The following is a 16,007-nucleotide window of genomic DNA, read 5'->3' as shown; positions in this document are numbered from 1 at the left end:
AGGTAGATGTAGAGTGCTGCTTAGTACAGGAGAAGTGACTCTACATTACTTGTAAGTGTGTCTAGGAAGAGCAATAACGTGAGGTGCACGTGTGGTTAGTACATGGGCTGGGTATATGCATGGATTTAGAGGAATATATTACATGAGAGCTGTAGTGCTGTGCAGTGCGTGCGCAGGGACCGCATGTGCTGGGTGTATGTGTGCTTGTGTGAAGTACAATACATGAAGGGTGAAGAGTTGTACAGTGCATACAGTGCGTGTGTGTGCAGCAGTGTGTGTGTTTTGAAATAATTCACCCTGGTTAAAGATAGAAAAGCTTCAGTGCTGAACAGAGTATGCAGACTGAGCGTGTTTGCTGAAGGCATGTGTACATGTGAGGGTACAATGCATAGTGGTAGTTGTGCTGAACAGATAGTGTGCTTAGAATGTACACTGAGTGAGTATGCCTGCAATGGTACATTGTATGGAGGACCCTGGGTTCCATTCTGGGAACCCCAGACCTGAGTGGTAAATGCAAGAGGAGGAGAGGAATCCCCCAGACAGTTTTGTGTATTGCTGCATTCCTGTGAGCTGGGTGGGGACACACCGAATGGAATGAAGATTCTCCATTTACATCTCGAAAGACTGGACTTTGATTCAATGATAGATCACAAGGAAGATGCCTTGACATATCTTAGGAAGGGAGGTGGGTTTGATAAGAGAATCATAAAGAGTAGGACTTGTTGTCAGCCAGAGTGATATGCGCATTAAAGGATTAATTTTGATGCACATATCACTCTGGCTGACACCCAGATCAAAACTCTGGTCACTCCCATGAATTATGTTGTGGACAATCAGCTTCAGAGTCGTGTCTGCTGTGACAGACCTCTTTCATGGAGAAAGATGAAAACGAGAAGTGCACACTTCAAAAGAAGCAGAACCCCAACATAAAATTTCAAAGACCCATGCCCTGAATTACATTTGTGGTCCGGAAATAGACTATAAGAAGGGGGGGGAGGTGGAGTCCTCAAATATTTGTCATCTGCCAAGCAGTCAGATGGGCTGTATGAGAAGGGGAAGCTCTGCAAGACTTCTGCCTGTGACCAGGGCTTGGGGCCCAGGCCTTCTAGTCACCTACTGGGTGAGGGGACGTCACACAGGCAAACCAAGAACACCTGCCCTGGAGCACCAGTGCCTGCCTGCTTGACAAGGCCAGTGTGCCTTCTGAAGAAGACAAGAGTGTTGAAGGGAGCAAGGTCCAGTGGGCAGCCCTACTGTGAGAACTCCGTGTGCGATGAGTGAGGATTCTTCTGAGCACCGATCAGGCTTTCGCCTGAAGGAAAGACTGAGGCTACGATTTGCGGGTTGGACCCACGCTGGGAGGGAACTGCCTCCTGACTCACGGTGGAGGACTGCCGTAGATGACATTGCATCCTCGCTGGCTCCAGTTGGGAGCAGGAGAAAGGATTCTCTACCCCCTTGAACATAGTCAACTTAATACCACCTGCAATCCACATTTGTTCAGGACAATGATCTTTAGCTACTTGTTCAACAACTCACAACCTCTAAAGTGTCTATATTTGACTTGATCATTGCTAAAGACCTCCTCTATCACTCAACGGATTGATCTATTGGTTCGACTACCTCCAGATTCCTTTTAATCCAGTTTTTACCCATTGCAACACACTTGCTCAACACAAAAATGGAACGGTGTGGTTTCATGACAGCAGTAATATTGATGTGGACATACTTGCACATAAGGCTCGCATGACCCTTCCCATCTCAGTGCTGGTGCACGTTTGGCTGCCCTGCACCAATGCACACATTTGCACCGAAATTCAAGGGTGTTTGCATTCTATAGAGCATAGACGTAGCGCAAAGTAAAGCATAGCACAGGATTACTTACTTTGGGATACTTTCCAAAGCAATTCCTTGTTTGCATTTGATAGTACATCCCACCCTAACACTTTGTGCAGGGTTTTTACACTAACTCGGCACAAAGCATTAGTAAATCTGGGCCTAAATATATAGTTGCTATGTCCTAGGATGGTTTATACCACTGCGTTATGCTTGATTGCCACTGTTTTAATATCAATATTATTATCTAATATCTTAACGAATATATCTAAAATATTATCTAATTCTAATATCCAATTATATATTATCTGAATATTCGAATGACCCCTCTCAAAAATATATGGTTCTTGGACTCCATGCAGAACATATTTTTGGGAAACACAAATGATGGAAACAATGCTTTCTCCCACAATGTGAGTATATTTGTTGTGACAGGAGGTGTCATGTATTGCTTCTACATCCCTTTCCACAGTTCATTTGAAGAATGTAGGGTATATATCTACTCTCCATTTGGTACTATAAATTACTTTTTTCATTAAAATTTCCTTTTCAATAGTACCCATTTTTCCTTTGAAATCACTTCTGGGCACCTTCTGGTGCATTGTACGAGAAGTGTTTCTTCTTTGTTAATTGCCCTACTAGTCATTTTTCAGCACCTATCAGAGTTCCCACACTCGCGACAGAGACTGCACATAAAAAGATGTCCTATATTTCAATGTACGGAGTCTCTTCTATGAGTGCAGAGAAGCCGCAGTCGTAAAGATACTACACGTAAATTCTATTTCTGAATCGCAAAACAATTGAAGCTTACGCTACAGCGTAACTTTACCTTTGAGAGCAAGGCCCATAGAGTCAGCCAAATAAAACATTCAGCCAAATAACTTTAAAATGTGGTCAGTGTCACTCAAATAGAGAGACAAATGAGTAAACATTTCAGTCTATGTACCATCTAAGCGGTTGAATTCTCTGAACATCTAACATGGGGATGTTAGGTTTACTCTGGTACAGGGCAGAGAGAGTCGAAATAAGTGACAGATACAAAAGTGAGACCCAATGTCGACCTACATTAGTGAGATGCCAACTTCTTTCTACAGTTCTTCTTAGTACTACAAACGCTACCAATAGTTATTTTATTTCTTATAAATGTTTGTGCCCAATTGAGTTACAATGTTAAACGCGTGTTGTATTCCTGCGCAGCGCGGCACAACGCTGTTGGTTTCGGCTTGATCTGAAACTACATATGACAAACTTATATTTCTGTTGGTAACTGTTGACAAGGGGGCTATTTTTCTTCCAGACATTTTTTTTAAGCGAAAATGGTTCAGCGACAGGAGAATTTAAGCAGCTAATGAGCCTCCATTTACTACCAGTACAGGTGATGTGTATTCATGTTTAGTTCTCGCCTGACCCAGCGCATGCGCTGGTCTGGCGACACTTATTGAGAGGGCTCCAACAAGCATTGACATAGCCAATAGGTCTCGCCTTTGGGACCTTATAAGTGTTTAGCCATGCAACAGTTGAATAACTAAATACTTATAAGATCCCAAAAGCGAGACCTATTGGCAATGCAAAGCGGCCCTGCGGCCACGAAAGTGAAAGTGATCGCGATTAAACATCAAAGCGGCCGCGAAACCGAAGGTAATCGCGGTAAAGCTTTGCGCGCGCGTCCGCGCACATGCACTGTAGCTCTAGGCTGGCCTGGTAGCACTTTTTGGAGCCCTCTTAATAAGTCTCGCCAGACCAGCGCATGCGCTGGGTCAGGCGAGACCTAAAAACTGCTACCAGGCCAGCCTAGAGCTACAGTGCATGTGCGCGGGCGCGCGCCGCGCTTTACCGCGATTACTTTCACTTTCACGGCCGCTTTGATGTTTGATCGCGATCGCGAACACTTTCATAGCCAATAGGTCTCGCTTTTGGGACCTTATAAGTATTTAGTTATGCAACTGTTGCATGCCTAAACACTTCTAAGGTCCCAAACCTATTGGCTATGCCAATGCTTATTTTTTGTGGAAATGCATTTTAAATGTGCAGAACCATGTTTAAAACCGCATTAGTCAACTACAAATGAATTGAACTGAATTGTCCAGGAATATATTTTAACACAGTAGCTGTTTAGATCGCAAACTAATTTCCATGTAGAAAGGAAAACATACACTACTATTCTAGAGCGACTAGAAACAGCAGAAATAGCTGGAAAATAGGGGGTATGTGTCTTCCGGGAAACATGTGCGTGTGTATTTGTGTGTGAATGTTTACACGGAAAGGTACACTTTACACATCTGTATATCTCACGCGATGACTTCGGCAATAATTCCATGACTCTAATTTATTGTTATTTATTTTAGTACTTACAGCACAATGCTCCCACCTGGTGGTAAACTGAAGAATACAAGCAGGATCCGTGTCAATTAGTTAAACAACCACTTGCAATGCAATAAGTCTTGCATTTGCGAGAGTTCGAGCTAGTGGATTGAAAATGACAATGCCTTTTATTTATGTGTTTTGAAAACCTGCAAGTGGTGCGTAACCACACACATTGTACTTCTAGTCCTTTCTTACAAGAAGCAAGCACGGCAGTAAAAGAGGCGCAGTTACTGACAACCTTGCTTCATCTGGTAAGCAAGGGCTATAAGCACAAAGTGCGTGTTTATGGACTGCTTGCAGGTTTTCAAAACACGTAAATAAAAGGCATTGTCATTCACAATGCCAATAGCTCAAACTCTCGCAAATGCAAGACCTATCGCATTGCAAGTGCCTATTTAACTAATTGACAGTAGCTAGTGAATGGCTTTTAATGACTGGACTCGAGTGTTTCTCGAGGTGTAGGCTGAGGACAGGTTTTGCTGCTGCATTCTAGATTCACTGTAGTTTCTGTATAAGGAAGTACAGAGTCCTTAGTTAAAGCCTGTTGGCAAAGTCTAAATTGGAGATCACAAGTGTGAGAGTAGCTTGAAAGTTTTTTTGCTATCTGTGGTTTAGTAAGATATGCCTCAATGGGTTTATGGTGTACGAATCCCTGTTCATAAAACAGGATATACAACTTGTACACCACTGGATTTGCAAACAAAATGTGAAATCACAAAAATGTCCAGCCACAGTGGGTTTAAAAATGTCCTACCTAATGAATGCTAATTAGGCGGGTTGCAAGTTGCAACCTTCTAGGATTGGCCGCAAATACAGGGATGATGCCCTGCAAGGGACAAGAGGCATCCACTCCTGAATCTGCATTCCAAAATGAGAACCAGTTTTTTCAATCAGTCCATGTCCATTAATGGCACATGTGCTGTTTTTTAAAAGGAAAATGTTTCCCGTTTTGGAAGACAACAGGTGGAGGTTGGAGGGGGACTGACCAGACAGCAGTCCTCAGAACCACTACCTACTATTAGGCCAAACAATTGACGGTGTCAGCATTTCTAACACACGTTTTGCTCACTACATTGTTGCTCCTGTGTCTATCTCTCTGGGCCAATCAAGGACCAACACACTTTTTTCATAGGCCCTACCTCACCTGCCAATCTCCTGGGGAGGGACCTTTCCGTGCAAATGGAATTGTACTGCGTTTTGCACTAGTGATGGCGCCTATTGTATCTGTATGTCCACATCAAAATGAAAATGCTGTGCTAGCTGTTATGTGTGAAAATAAGGATCCATGCAAAACTGATCATACTATGAAACTTTCTCCACAATCAACATCTGATATGCTTGATCAAGCGCGTTCTACTTTATGGTCCTAACATGATTAATGATGTAGACTGCATTTTAACTATCAAGCCTGTAAAGATCAGTATTAAACCTTTGCATACCAGAGTACCCACCATGCCCTTAATTTGGACAGAGATCGACCCAGTCTCTGCTGCTTTATTGAAACAACAAGTTTTAGTGCTGACTGTAAGCCTTTGTAATAATCACATTTTACTGATTAATAATGACCTGGTAAAGAAACGTATTGTTTTGTACAAGACTTATGTGCTATAAATGTTATTGTACAGCCAAGTAAAATGTGCGTAAATTGTTTTTACTAGGATCCTTTGTTTTACACATGACAGATTGATAATAACACCAACATTGATGTGACGGGTGTGCCTGTTTTTCGCCACAGAGACGGTCAATCTGTGGATGGATTTTTGCTACTGCCATCTTCAGGTTGTGCTCCACATCCAGTCTTGAACGGTACTTAGTCTTTAATACCGCAAGTGCTGAGAACCCAATCAAACATAAATAGGACGAGCTGAGAGGCAAGAGAGTTTTGATAGCAGTTTCTCTCAAAGCTGAATATTCTGCTGACATTTTCAGCCAAAACTCTCCCAGTGAGACTTTGCTGAAATGCATCTGCAGAGTGCGGTCACTTTGGAGATCAATCAGTTCTTCCTGCATACGAATCAGGAGATGGCTTGCTACCTCTGCCAGAAATGGTTGAGAAACCCAGTCATTGAAGTAATCGTTGTCCTCAGGAAAATACTTTTGCAAACTGTCCCTGAGAGAAGTCAGGTGATTTTTTATTATCTCAGCAACACTTGGATGTTCATATTCAGTGTCCGCAAGAGCATCTGCTAAACATGGCAACTGCTCAAACAGGCCATCTTCAACTAGTCTTCTCAATAAATCAAGCTTCTTCTTGAATGCAGTTATTCTTTTATTCATGGTAAAATATGTCATGTCAGCTCCTTGCAGAGATAGATTCAGGGAATTTAACTTCTCAAAAATGTCAGCAAGGTATGCTAGAAGCACAAGCCAGCGGGGTTTGCATAGTTGTTCTGCTTTGCAGGGGTCCAAACACAGAAGAAACTTCCTTAATTCAAAGATGGGAGACAGCACTTTCCCCCGGGATAACCACCGCACTTCTGTATGAAACAGCAAGCCATCATGCTCATAAAATTGGAAATAGACGAGCTCTTGTGGGATGGGTCTTTATAAAATTTACTATTTTTATAGCAGAATTCAGCACATCCTCTAGTTCGCTGTCCATGTTTCGAACACCAAGGGCTTCCCGGTGTATCATACAGTGGGTCCACAGAATACGTGGAGCCACTTTCAATACGTTAGCTTTTAGGCCAGCCCTAGCACCACACATTGAAGGAGCACCATCTGTGCAGCTTCCAACACAATTTTCCCATTTTAAGCCATGGATATTCAGGAAGTCATTGATAATGGCAAACAAATCGGATCCTGTTGCCCGCCCCTTGATTGGCTTGCAAAATAAAACCTTAATTCAAAGATGCGAGACAGCACTTTCCCCCGGGATAACCACCGCACTTCTGTATGAAACAGCAAGCCATCATGCTCATAAAATTGGAAATAGACGAGCTCTTGTGGGATGGGTCTTTATAAAATGTACTATTTTTATAGCAGAATTCAGCACATCCTCTAGTTCGCTGTCCATGTTTCGAACAGCAAGGGCTTCCCGGTGTATCATACAGTGGGTCCACAGAATACGTGGAGCCACTTTCAATACATTAGCTTTTAGGCCAGCCCTAGCACCACACATTGAAGGAGCACCATCTGTGCAGCTTCCAACACAATTTTCCCATTTTAAGCCATGGATATTCAGGAAGTCATTGATAATGGCAAACAAATCGGATCCTGTTGCCCGCCCCTTGATTGGCTTGCAAAATAAAACATCTTCTAATACTAGCATTTCATAACAGTAACGAACATAAGCAATTAAATGGGCATACTTTGACACATCAGTTGCTTCATCCAGCTGCAGAGCAAACAAACTTGATTTCAACCGAGCTATGAGCTGTCCCTGGATATTTTGTGACATGTCAGAGATGTGGCGGCAAATTGTTGTGTCTGAGATGGGTATACTTTTGAACTTCTCTGCTGCTTTTTCACCAAGCATTGTCCTAGCTACGTCTAGCAATGCTGGGAGAATCACCTTTTCTCCACTTACAAAGGGCCTTTTGTTTTTGGCAATGTGGTATGCTACTTGGTATGATGCTTTTAATGCATTTGCAGGAGTATTTGCCACATGTTTCACCGCTTCTTTCTGCTGAGATATCTCTTGCAACTTCCTGGCAAAAAAGAAATCGCTGCTTTTTCCTGCTAGAGGCCCATGTTTTGTTTCAAAGTGACGCCTTAGTTTGGTTGGCTTCAAGCTGTCGTTAGCTAAGATCACGCCACAAACCACACACTGTGGTCTACTTTCTCCACTAACAACAACGCAGGTGAAACCAATATCCAAATAGGAGGAATCATATTTCCTTGTTTTTGCAGCTTTTCTCTCTCCATCGGTTTCTGTTTCAGCCTTTCGCTTGAGCACTCTACCATCTTTTGGGAGCAGAAAACGATCCATGTCAAATGCTTGCTTAACCTAAGATACAAAATTTGAAGCTGCATGTTAATGAATAGTACATGCTGCAATTGTACAGCTGCATGAGGTACAGCAGATTTTTTTTACTTTGTAGTTTAAAATCTTCTTATGTTTTAAATAAAATAAAATACATTTGGATAAAAGAATCATTCTGTGGTAAGTGGATAAAAAGTAATTACAGCTCATCCAGGCTTTAAGTAGGTGCTCCCAAAAATTGCTGCATTATGTTTATGCTGTATACCACCGATGAGGCTCTGCAAGTTACTTGTTCAAAGATTAGTGAGGGCAAACTTCAGCACTGCCCCTTCACCAATCACTCAAAAACAAATGCGTACCTTCTTATTCACTTCCTCAGATGTTTCTTCTGCTTGAACAGGATTCCTCGGCCTAGCGATCAAGTAGCTTTTTCCCTTGCAATAAAGAGAAAATGTTTGAGAAATATGACTTGCATGTTCTCAGTTTGTTATGCATGAGACACCATGAAAGCTCCTGAGATCAGAATCATAGTGATGGGCAAGGGAGTGAATGACATGCCTAGAAGTTACTTGCTGCCTTATCTTAAGGGCAAATAAAATACGCAATGATCTGCAAGTTATTAGTTGAAGTCCTGATGGCTGGCAAGTTAAGAATTTGATTTCTGGCAGGGCCACATTAGCTTTCCATTCTTTACAGTTTGTTACATTGATCTTGCATGTACTTCCTTGCAGCTCCTTCACTTCAATATTCCCCATACACAATACACCCACCCTCCTGTAAGCACAACGGTTCTTTTACTTGTGCCATGTTAATATTTCAACACCTGTGCAGTTCCTTTTTGCACTTTCGCACAGAATCACAACTGGCACATGTGTCTAATGTAATGTGCACTCTGCAGAGAAGTGCAGGATTGGATGAGCATGCATTTGGAACATTTAGGACCCAGTGACAGGCACTGTGAGAAACTTGCACTGCCTCTGATTCTCAACTTCAGAGGTCTTAATTGTGGTTTTTGGACTGTTTAAGTATGGCCGCATAATTTTCATGGAGCCCTGGCCTTTGCTCATAGACCATTGCAAAATTACAGATGGAAGACCAGGGCAAAAAAAGCACTGGGAAAAAATAACTTATTCTACTGCATCAAAAAGGGTTGATACAACATGTGCAGCTGAATGGCATCTGGAACAGAACAAGGAGGGCTCCTGGGATACTCCGTACCGCCACTCTGTACCTTTTGTAAAATTTGTATTAAAAATATAAATCTTTCCAATGCCAAAGCTAAGACTCCATTGGTTAAGACACCACCTTGGTATATTGGGAAAAATGAGTGTCAATAATTTCTTTCAAAATAATCTCTTTTAACAGTTTTACATTGTGTAAACGCAGTTCCCGGGCACTTTAACACTTTAAATGAACACCAGTTGCATTACACAGGGTCATATTTATTACATTACGCACGGATAAATTACATTATTTTGTCTTAGATCACGGGATGTAGCGCCAAGGCCAGGATTCAAACTCGACTCCCCAGTTACCAAGTCAGCAGCTCTGAGTATAAATCATACTCTCTCCGGTTCGATTTTAAAGACCTCAAACGTCCTACACACCCAGGTAGCTATGAAGAGTTAGCATTATATGCAAACAAAGCCTAAAAATGACAGAAATTTGAATTTTAAGTATGCTTTTTCAGCCCAAATCAATCTTCATAGTGGAATCACGCTAAATACAATAATGTGTGTATATGATGCTTTGAATCTCTAACTTCTATAGCATTTTCAAGGCTGCTAATGATAGCTGTGTGTGTGTGTGTGCACACATGCACTATTATGTGTTTGTTTGACAGAATGTGTACCCATGTAAACGTCTGAGTGTCTGTAAGGGAGACAGTGTTATCAGAGTTTGAGCACTCCGTAGCTCAGAGCTGGTACACGAGGAACAATTATTTTCTAGAAATCATTAACAAACGTTTTAGGCATAGTTAATGGGATAATTGCCCACCAACCAGTTAGGGATTTGAAGACAAACGTCAAAGTCCACAGAGAGGGCACTGAACACACACCTCATTGAGAATTCCTTAGTGGTACGATAAGGTGCTTGCCTGAAGCTTTGGGGGTTTAGGGCACATCAGGCTTATGGTTAAATAAATAGAACTAATAAAAAATTCACGATGTTGCCTATTTTACTTCAGAGCAATGTTGTCTGACAGACTTTGTGGTGACAGGGACATGTTAAGGATTTTGGGGGCCCAGGGCCAAATCTATTTTGGGGCCCCCTGCTCAGAACAGCTTTGAGTTTATGATTCACTTTTAGCTCTGCCATACCCTCTTTATACAGTCTACTAACAGTGCACAGACACTATGGTCGAAATTCTAAAAGTGTTTACATCTAATATTCAGAGATAGTGATGTGCTTTTTCACCCTTGTAACACAGCAGCCGCCCACTAATTTTACAGTGAATAATAGCTGTGATATCCTCCAATTTCTCGTATGCGAGGACCCGTTATGGTTGTTGCATGAAACAAACACATTTCTCTGCAAAAATTAATAGACTCTTTCACATCACCCACATTAAAAAGAAATGGAGGAAAAAAAACTGTATTTACAAGAATCTGTTTAGGAATTATTCCTGGTCATCAGGGCAAAAACAGAGCTGTCTCTATCAAGGTGCCCCCTGAAAGGCTGGATTGCAGTGCATGTAAATGTGTCCTTTTGTAAGTTGGGACGAAAACCTTGATGGAGCACGACATGACCATACTTGTGGGCAGGGGCGCAACTATACCCGAACTTCAGGGGAGGGGGTTAACACTCCCAGACAGAGCCGGCCCTAGCACTGGTTGCACACAGTGCAACAGTCTTTTTTGGTGCCCCCTCCACCATTTCCTCCTTCTCCATGAATTCCCTCACTACCGCTCACCAACAGTGCACCTCATCTGACAAACATTTCATTTATTTCTAGCGCTACTCCTAGTTTACACACACTCAGTTCTTTCATCTGCATAGTACATGTCTTTGTAGCAGGCACATTAACCCTCTGCACTGTGTGGGTGGCAGGAGTGCCCATGTGAGTGCACGGTGAGCCATGCGACAGTGAGAGAGTAGGGTAAGAGGACTGACTGCAGGGTGAGTGAGGTGACCATATGAATGTGGGTGCGGATGTAAGTGTAGAGTGGGACAAAATAATGTATGGTTAGTGATAGGCTTCTTAAAGTGAGATTGCAGAGTGAGCAGTGAGGGGGACAGGTGAGTGAAGTGTCACAGGAGTGCAGGGTGAGTAGTGTGTTTGTGTGACTGCAGGGTGAGGTACAGGGTGAACAGCGCAAGTGCATTGTGAGTGCAGAGTGATCACTGTGAGTGCAGGGTGAGCGGGTGACTAGTGTGAGTGCATGGGGAACAGTGTGAGGGCATTGTGATCGCTGTGTGCAGGGTGAACGTGAAAGTGAAGGGTGTGTTGTCTGAATGTAGGGTGCATTCCCAGACACTTGAAGTATGTCAGCATGTTATTGACGGCGGCGTAGGAATTCACATATAAGTTAAACTATTTCTATTATGGCATTAACCAGGGATCGAGGGTGGAGGAAATAAATAACGTGGTGATCCTGCAACAAACTTCCAGTTTTATGATAAGAGTTGCCAGCTCCTTATTTTGATGTCTCAGGCGGTACAAAAATAAGCAGTCACCTAAAGCTGTACTTTCAGCACTTATCTATGCATACTTCGAACAGCAAATATAAATAGAAAGCACTTGAAATTGTCCTTCTGGGGCTGCCTGAAAGATACATGACTGAAAGGGAACAAAGACAGAAAAGTCACATTACAAATGAACACATACTTTATTTATAACCCGTATTTAGTGCCAAGACAAGCAATTTGCAGGGTATATATACAACACATAGCTGGCATTTTTTTTTTGGCATGAAGACCTTCTAGCCCTGTAAGTGTTGCTGCCTGCCTGTATAATTCTAAAAGAAACTACGTATTTTCCAGCTTGCCTGCTGTGCTCTTTTAAATGCAGCCCAAGTGCAACATTCCACACAATTGCCTGGGAGGCCTATGTAATATTTGAACTCCAGTACGGGAATATTTTAGAGAAAGTTGAACATTCCTCAAATATTTACAAACTGGTTTGAAATAGTGTAGTTTAGCTTCTCTGTGCAGGCCCAGGGACTGCTGCCCTAAAGGTACCTCTGAAAACAAAAGACTAGGAATATCTCATAACCCCCAAAAGTACTTCAGCACTCACAGTAAGCAAAAAAAGCACTATATAATTGCGAGTGCAATACAGTTTAGGAAGCCAATACATACTGCCTGTATAATTCTAAAATAAACTTTTTCTCCTTTCTGGGAAAAGCTAATCCTCCCAGGACAGGGTTAAATTCCTACAGCTGAAATGCTTCAGCTGCAGTGGGAGGCAGGGAGTCTCCTCTGCTAAAACCGAAAGTGAAAGGACATGCTTTTGGTTTTAGCAGAGGAGATTCCTTGCCTCCTACTGCAGCTGAAGCATTTCAGCTGTAAGAATTTAACACTGTGAAATTGCATAAGCATGGGCACGTCATGCCCGATCGATTTCCCTTCCCTCCTCTGTTACAGCCCAACCTCTGCCCAACATGCCCTCTTCCCCCCACAGACTTTGAACAAGCATTGGCATAGCCAATAGGTCTCGCTTTTTGGACCGTATAAGTATTAAGTTATGCAGCAGAATATCCTTGGTGCAACAACACCAACTCTTGCATGGCTAAACACTTATAAGGTTCCAAATGCGAGACCTATTGGCTATGCCAATGCTTGTTATACAAGTTATGCATTATGAATTTCGAACACCCACACATAAGATGGCACATAGGTACAGGCTGCAACTAACAACCATTGACAAAGTCAATAGTTCAGGCTTGTTGTAAGTGTAATGTTACTTGATGTATTATATATCTGGATTTAATGACAGAAACAGCAAAATTCCAGTCGTGCGGCACAACATGCTTAGCACAGGTTTTTAGCTTAGGTGTTTTTAAGCTGTGCCCTTAATCACAAGGGCCAAGTTTGAAGTGAAGTGTCCCATTCATAAAAGCATTCAGTGTCAAAGGCCTAGAGTACATACAGATGCATGCGACACATTATATTTAAACAAGGAATTTTCACTCAAGCAAGGCAAAAATAACTTACCAATCAAAATATAGAAACGACTAAAATGTGGGAGCTGATCCAGGGAAATACAGTCGGAGCATTCGTGATAGATCAGTGAGCTGAAAGCATGCCACTGAACTATGTACTGATCTGCAGGTCACAAAGTTTGAATTCCACCAAACACATTCAGGATACCCTCCTTTAAAAGGTGGTAATAACGCATACTTACTTAACTCATACAGATTTTCCAGAAAGTGCAAATGCCATGAGGACTGGCAGTTTGACAATTACCATTTCTCCATCTACACTTCTATTAAATACAGGAGCGCCTCATTTCCACCCCGGAAAGGTCCATCATTGATGTAAAACTGCAAGTATTTCCTGGGCAAGAGATGTGCGGATATCCACAAACGAGTGTTTGAAAAGTAGTGTTCTACTTCTAGAGGGTATCCCACACTTAAATCCAAAAAGGCTGCCAACCATCTAAATGTACGCTGTCATTCTGGCTGAATTTCCAACTAAGTGGACTTTACCATCAACAGATTTCAAATCCCGATTCTCTGAATTAGAATGCGATGTATCTATGAGTGAGCAGGGTGGGACTAGAAGAGGCAGGGAGCAGAGGAGGCAGTGTGTGAGTAGAAGGATCAACGCGTGAGCAGAAGAAACCGGGAGCAATGAAGGTGCTGAGTTTTCAGAGGGGACAGTGATCAGAAAAGCAGTCAATGTTAGAGGGAGCAGGGAGCAGAGAATCCGAGTGTGAACAGCGTGTTAGTTGAAAGGATGGTGAGCATGAGAGAGCTTTGTATGAGCAGAAAGAACAGTTAGTGTTCACGGGAGATAAGAGGATAGGTGGTCAGTGTTTAAGCAAAGAGGGCGGTGTGCGTCCAGAGAGGTCAGCGAATGTTCAGAGAGAGCAGATGGTCACTGTGTAAGCAGAAGCGCATCAACATACCAATATTCAAATTGCCTAGGTTACATTGCCTATATAGGCACAAAACATAGTAGTAATGTACGTGAAAAAATAAAAATAAAACGTGCTACGTGACCATTCTATTAAAAAGAGTCCTGCAACCTTTTAAATAAGTGCCATAAACCACACTTGCAAATACAATCCTGCAGTGTTTTAATGAACCGCCCGTAAACGGGAGAAAATTTAAAACCATATGACACGTTTAATAATCGGTAAACAGAGGGCGGGAAGTGGGTTAAATCCCAAACATATCCGGCCAAGCACTTTCACTGGAGGATACCTGAAAGTTACATCCTCCCAGGACGGGGTTACTTTCCTACAGCTGAAATGCTTCAGCTGCAGTGGGAGGCAGTGGAGTTTCTTCTGCTAAAACCAAATCGTTCACCTTCGATTTTAGCAGAGAAGACCCCTTGCCACCCACTGCAGCTGAAGCATTTCAGCTGTAGGAATTAACCCTGTGAAATTCCAGAAGCATGGGCACGTCGTGCCCCATCGATTTCCCCTCCCTCCAACCCTCCGTTACGGGGTCATGGCCAAATATCATCCCAACATCCACAACGCCCCCCCACCCCGAGACTTTGAAAAAGCCCTCTTACCTGTGCAGATTTTAGCAGTCCTTCATAGCGAGGCGACGGTAAAAGGTAGGAGAACATTCATAGGAAGTAAAAGGCAGCAAAAGTGGAATGCAGGAGGTTTATGCCTGCAAATTTCGCTGCACTTCCTGCAATCTCAGCTGCTGGCCCCCTCATTGGCGGAACGTCACTGGTGACGTTCCTACGTGCTGATTGCCTGCTGCTTCGGCTTTATCCAATCAAAAATCCCCATTTGAAATGGGTGATAACTTGCGACGTGGGACAGACGAAAAAGAAAACAACGAAGGTAAGCTTTTAGGGTGGAGTGCGCGCCCCTCCTGGGATGGCGGCGCGCCCCACAGATTGAAGAACACTGCCTTAAGGCCTGTCAAGACCGTCTTCTTGACGTCCTGGGTCCTCTAGCCAGGATTATGGACATGACTGAAGAAAGCCATATTAATGGGCCAATTCTCGATACAGAGCTTATCAGAGGATGGAGCCAGAGAGCTAAGGTCCTTCTGGGAGATGCTAATGCCAGCCTGAACGCTGAGAGAAGAAGGGTAGTGCTTACCAAAATAAACCTGAAACTGAGTGATATAGCAGACAAAGAAACTTCCCAAAATCCTAAAGGTTTACTCTTCAGCGAAGATATGATCAAAACGCTTAGCAAATACGTGTCAACATTCACTGCACTCGACAAAGCACAACTCAATATGAGAGGTGTCTTCAACCCTAACCTTTTTGGGTGGGCCGGAAGAAGGGGCCTTTCCTACGCCCCTTCAAACCAACACCCTATGCATGATTCAGAGGTTTGGGAAGAGGTTTCCAACCATCCAACCCTCCCCAATTCTATCCCCAGAGAGGGAGAGGCTCACGTAACAGAGGATTCAGATCACATGGTTTACCCAGCAACACCAACTTCCAGAGTGAGTACCTTACACCCTCTTCCTTCTTCTTCCCCTCAAAAGGTGGGAGGCAGACTTTTATTCTTCTATCACAATTGGGAAAAGATCACTCAAGATCCATGGGTACTGGAAACTGTCCAAGGTTTCAAGATAGATTTTGTAGAAATTCCTACACAAACATCACACCTGAGAGTCTTACCAGTGAAAAAGGAATAACAAACAATAGTGACGGAGGAAATAGCCTCCATGCTTCAGAAAGGGGCAATCATAGAGGTACCATGGGAATCAAAGAGGTTTGTAAGTACACTCTTCCT

General features: G+C 42.9%; 1 protein-coding gene across 1 annotated transcript; it reads right to left on the bottom strand.

Moving 5' to 3' along the window:
- Positions 1 to 5,901: 5,901 nt before the first annotated feature.
- LOC146855785 (zinc finger BED domain-containing protein 5-like) lies at positions 5,902 to 14,866 on the bottom strand. The gene is made up of 2 exons (XM_085650656.1): positions 14,813 to 14,866; positions 5,902 to 8,149 (listed from the first exon to the last, which is right to left on the bottom strand). Exon 2 carries the CDS (start codon positions 8,129 to 8,131, stop codon positions 7,118 to 7,120), a length of 1,014 nt encoding a protein of 337 aa, XP_085506782.1. The 5' UTR covers positions 8,132 to 8,149; positions 14,813 to 14,866; the 3' UTR covers positions 5,902 to 7,117.
- Between the last annotated feature and the right edge of the window lie 1,141 nt (positions 14,867 to 16,007).

This window comes from Triturus cristatus, chromosome 4_1, assembly GCF_964204655.1.
Source record: "Triturus cristatus chromosome 4_1, aTriCri1.1, whole genome shotgun sequence".
Lineage (NCBI taxonomy): Eukaryota > Metazoa > Chordata > Amphibia > Caudata > Salamandridae > Triturus > Triturus cristatus.
The sequence above is the reverse complement of the archived record's forward strand: the minus strand, read 5'-3'. Positions and strand labels throughout refer to the sequence as shown.

What these genes read in the sequence shown, in the direction of transcription:
- LOC146855785 (XM_085650656.1), bottom strand. Translation starts at nt 8,131, where the DNA reads ATGGATCGTTTTCTGCTCCCAAAAGATGGTAGAGTGCTCAAGCGAAAG.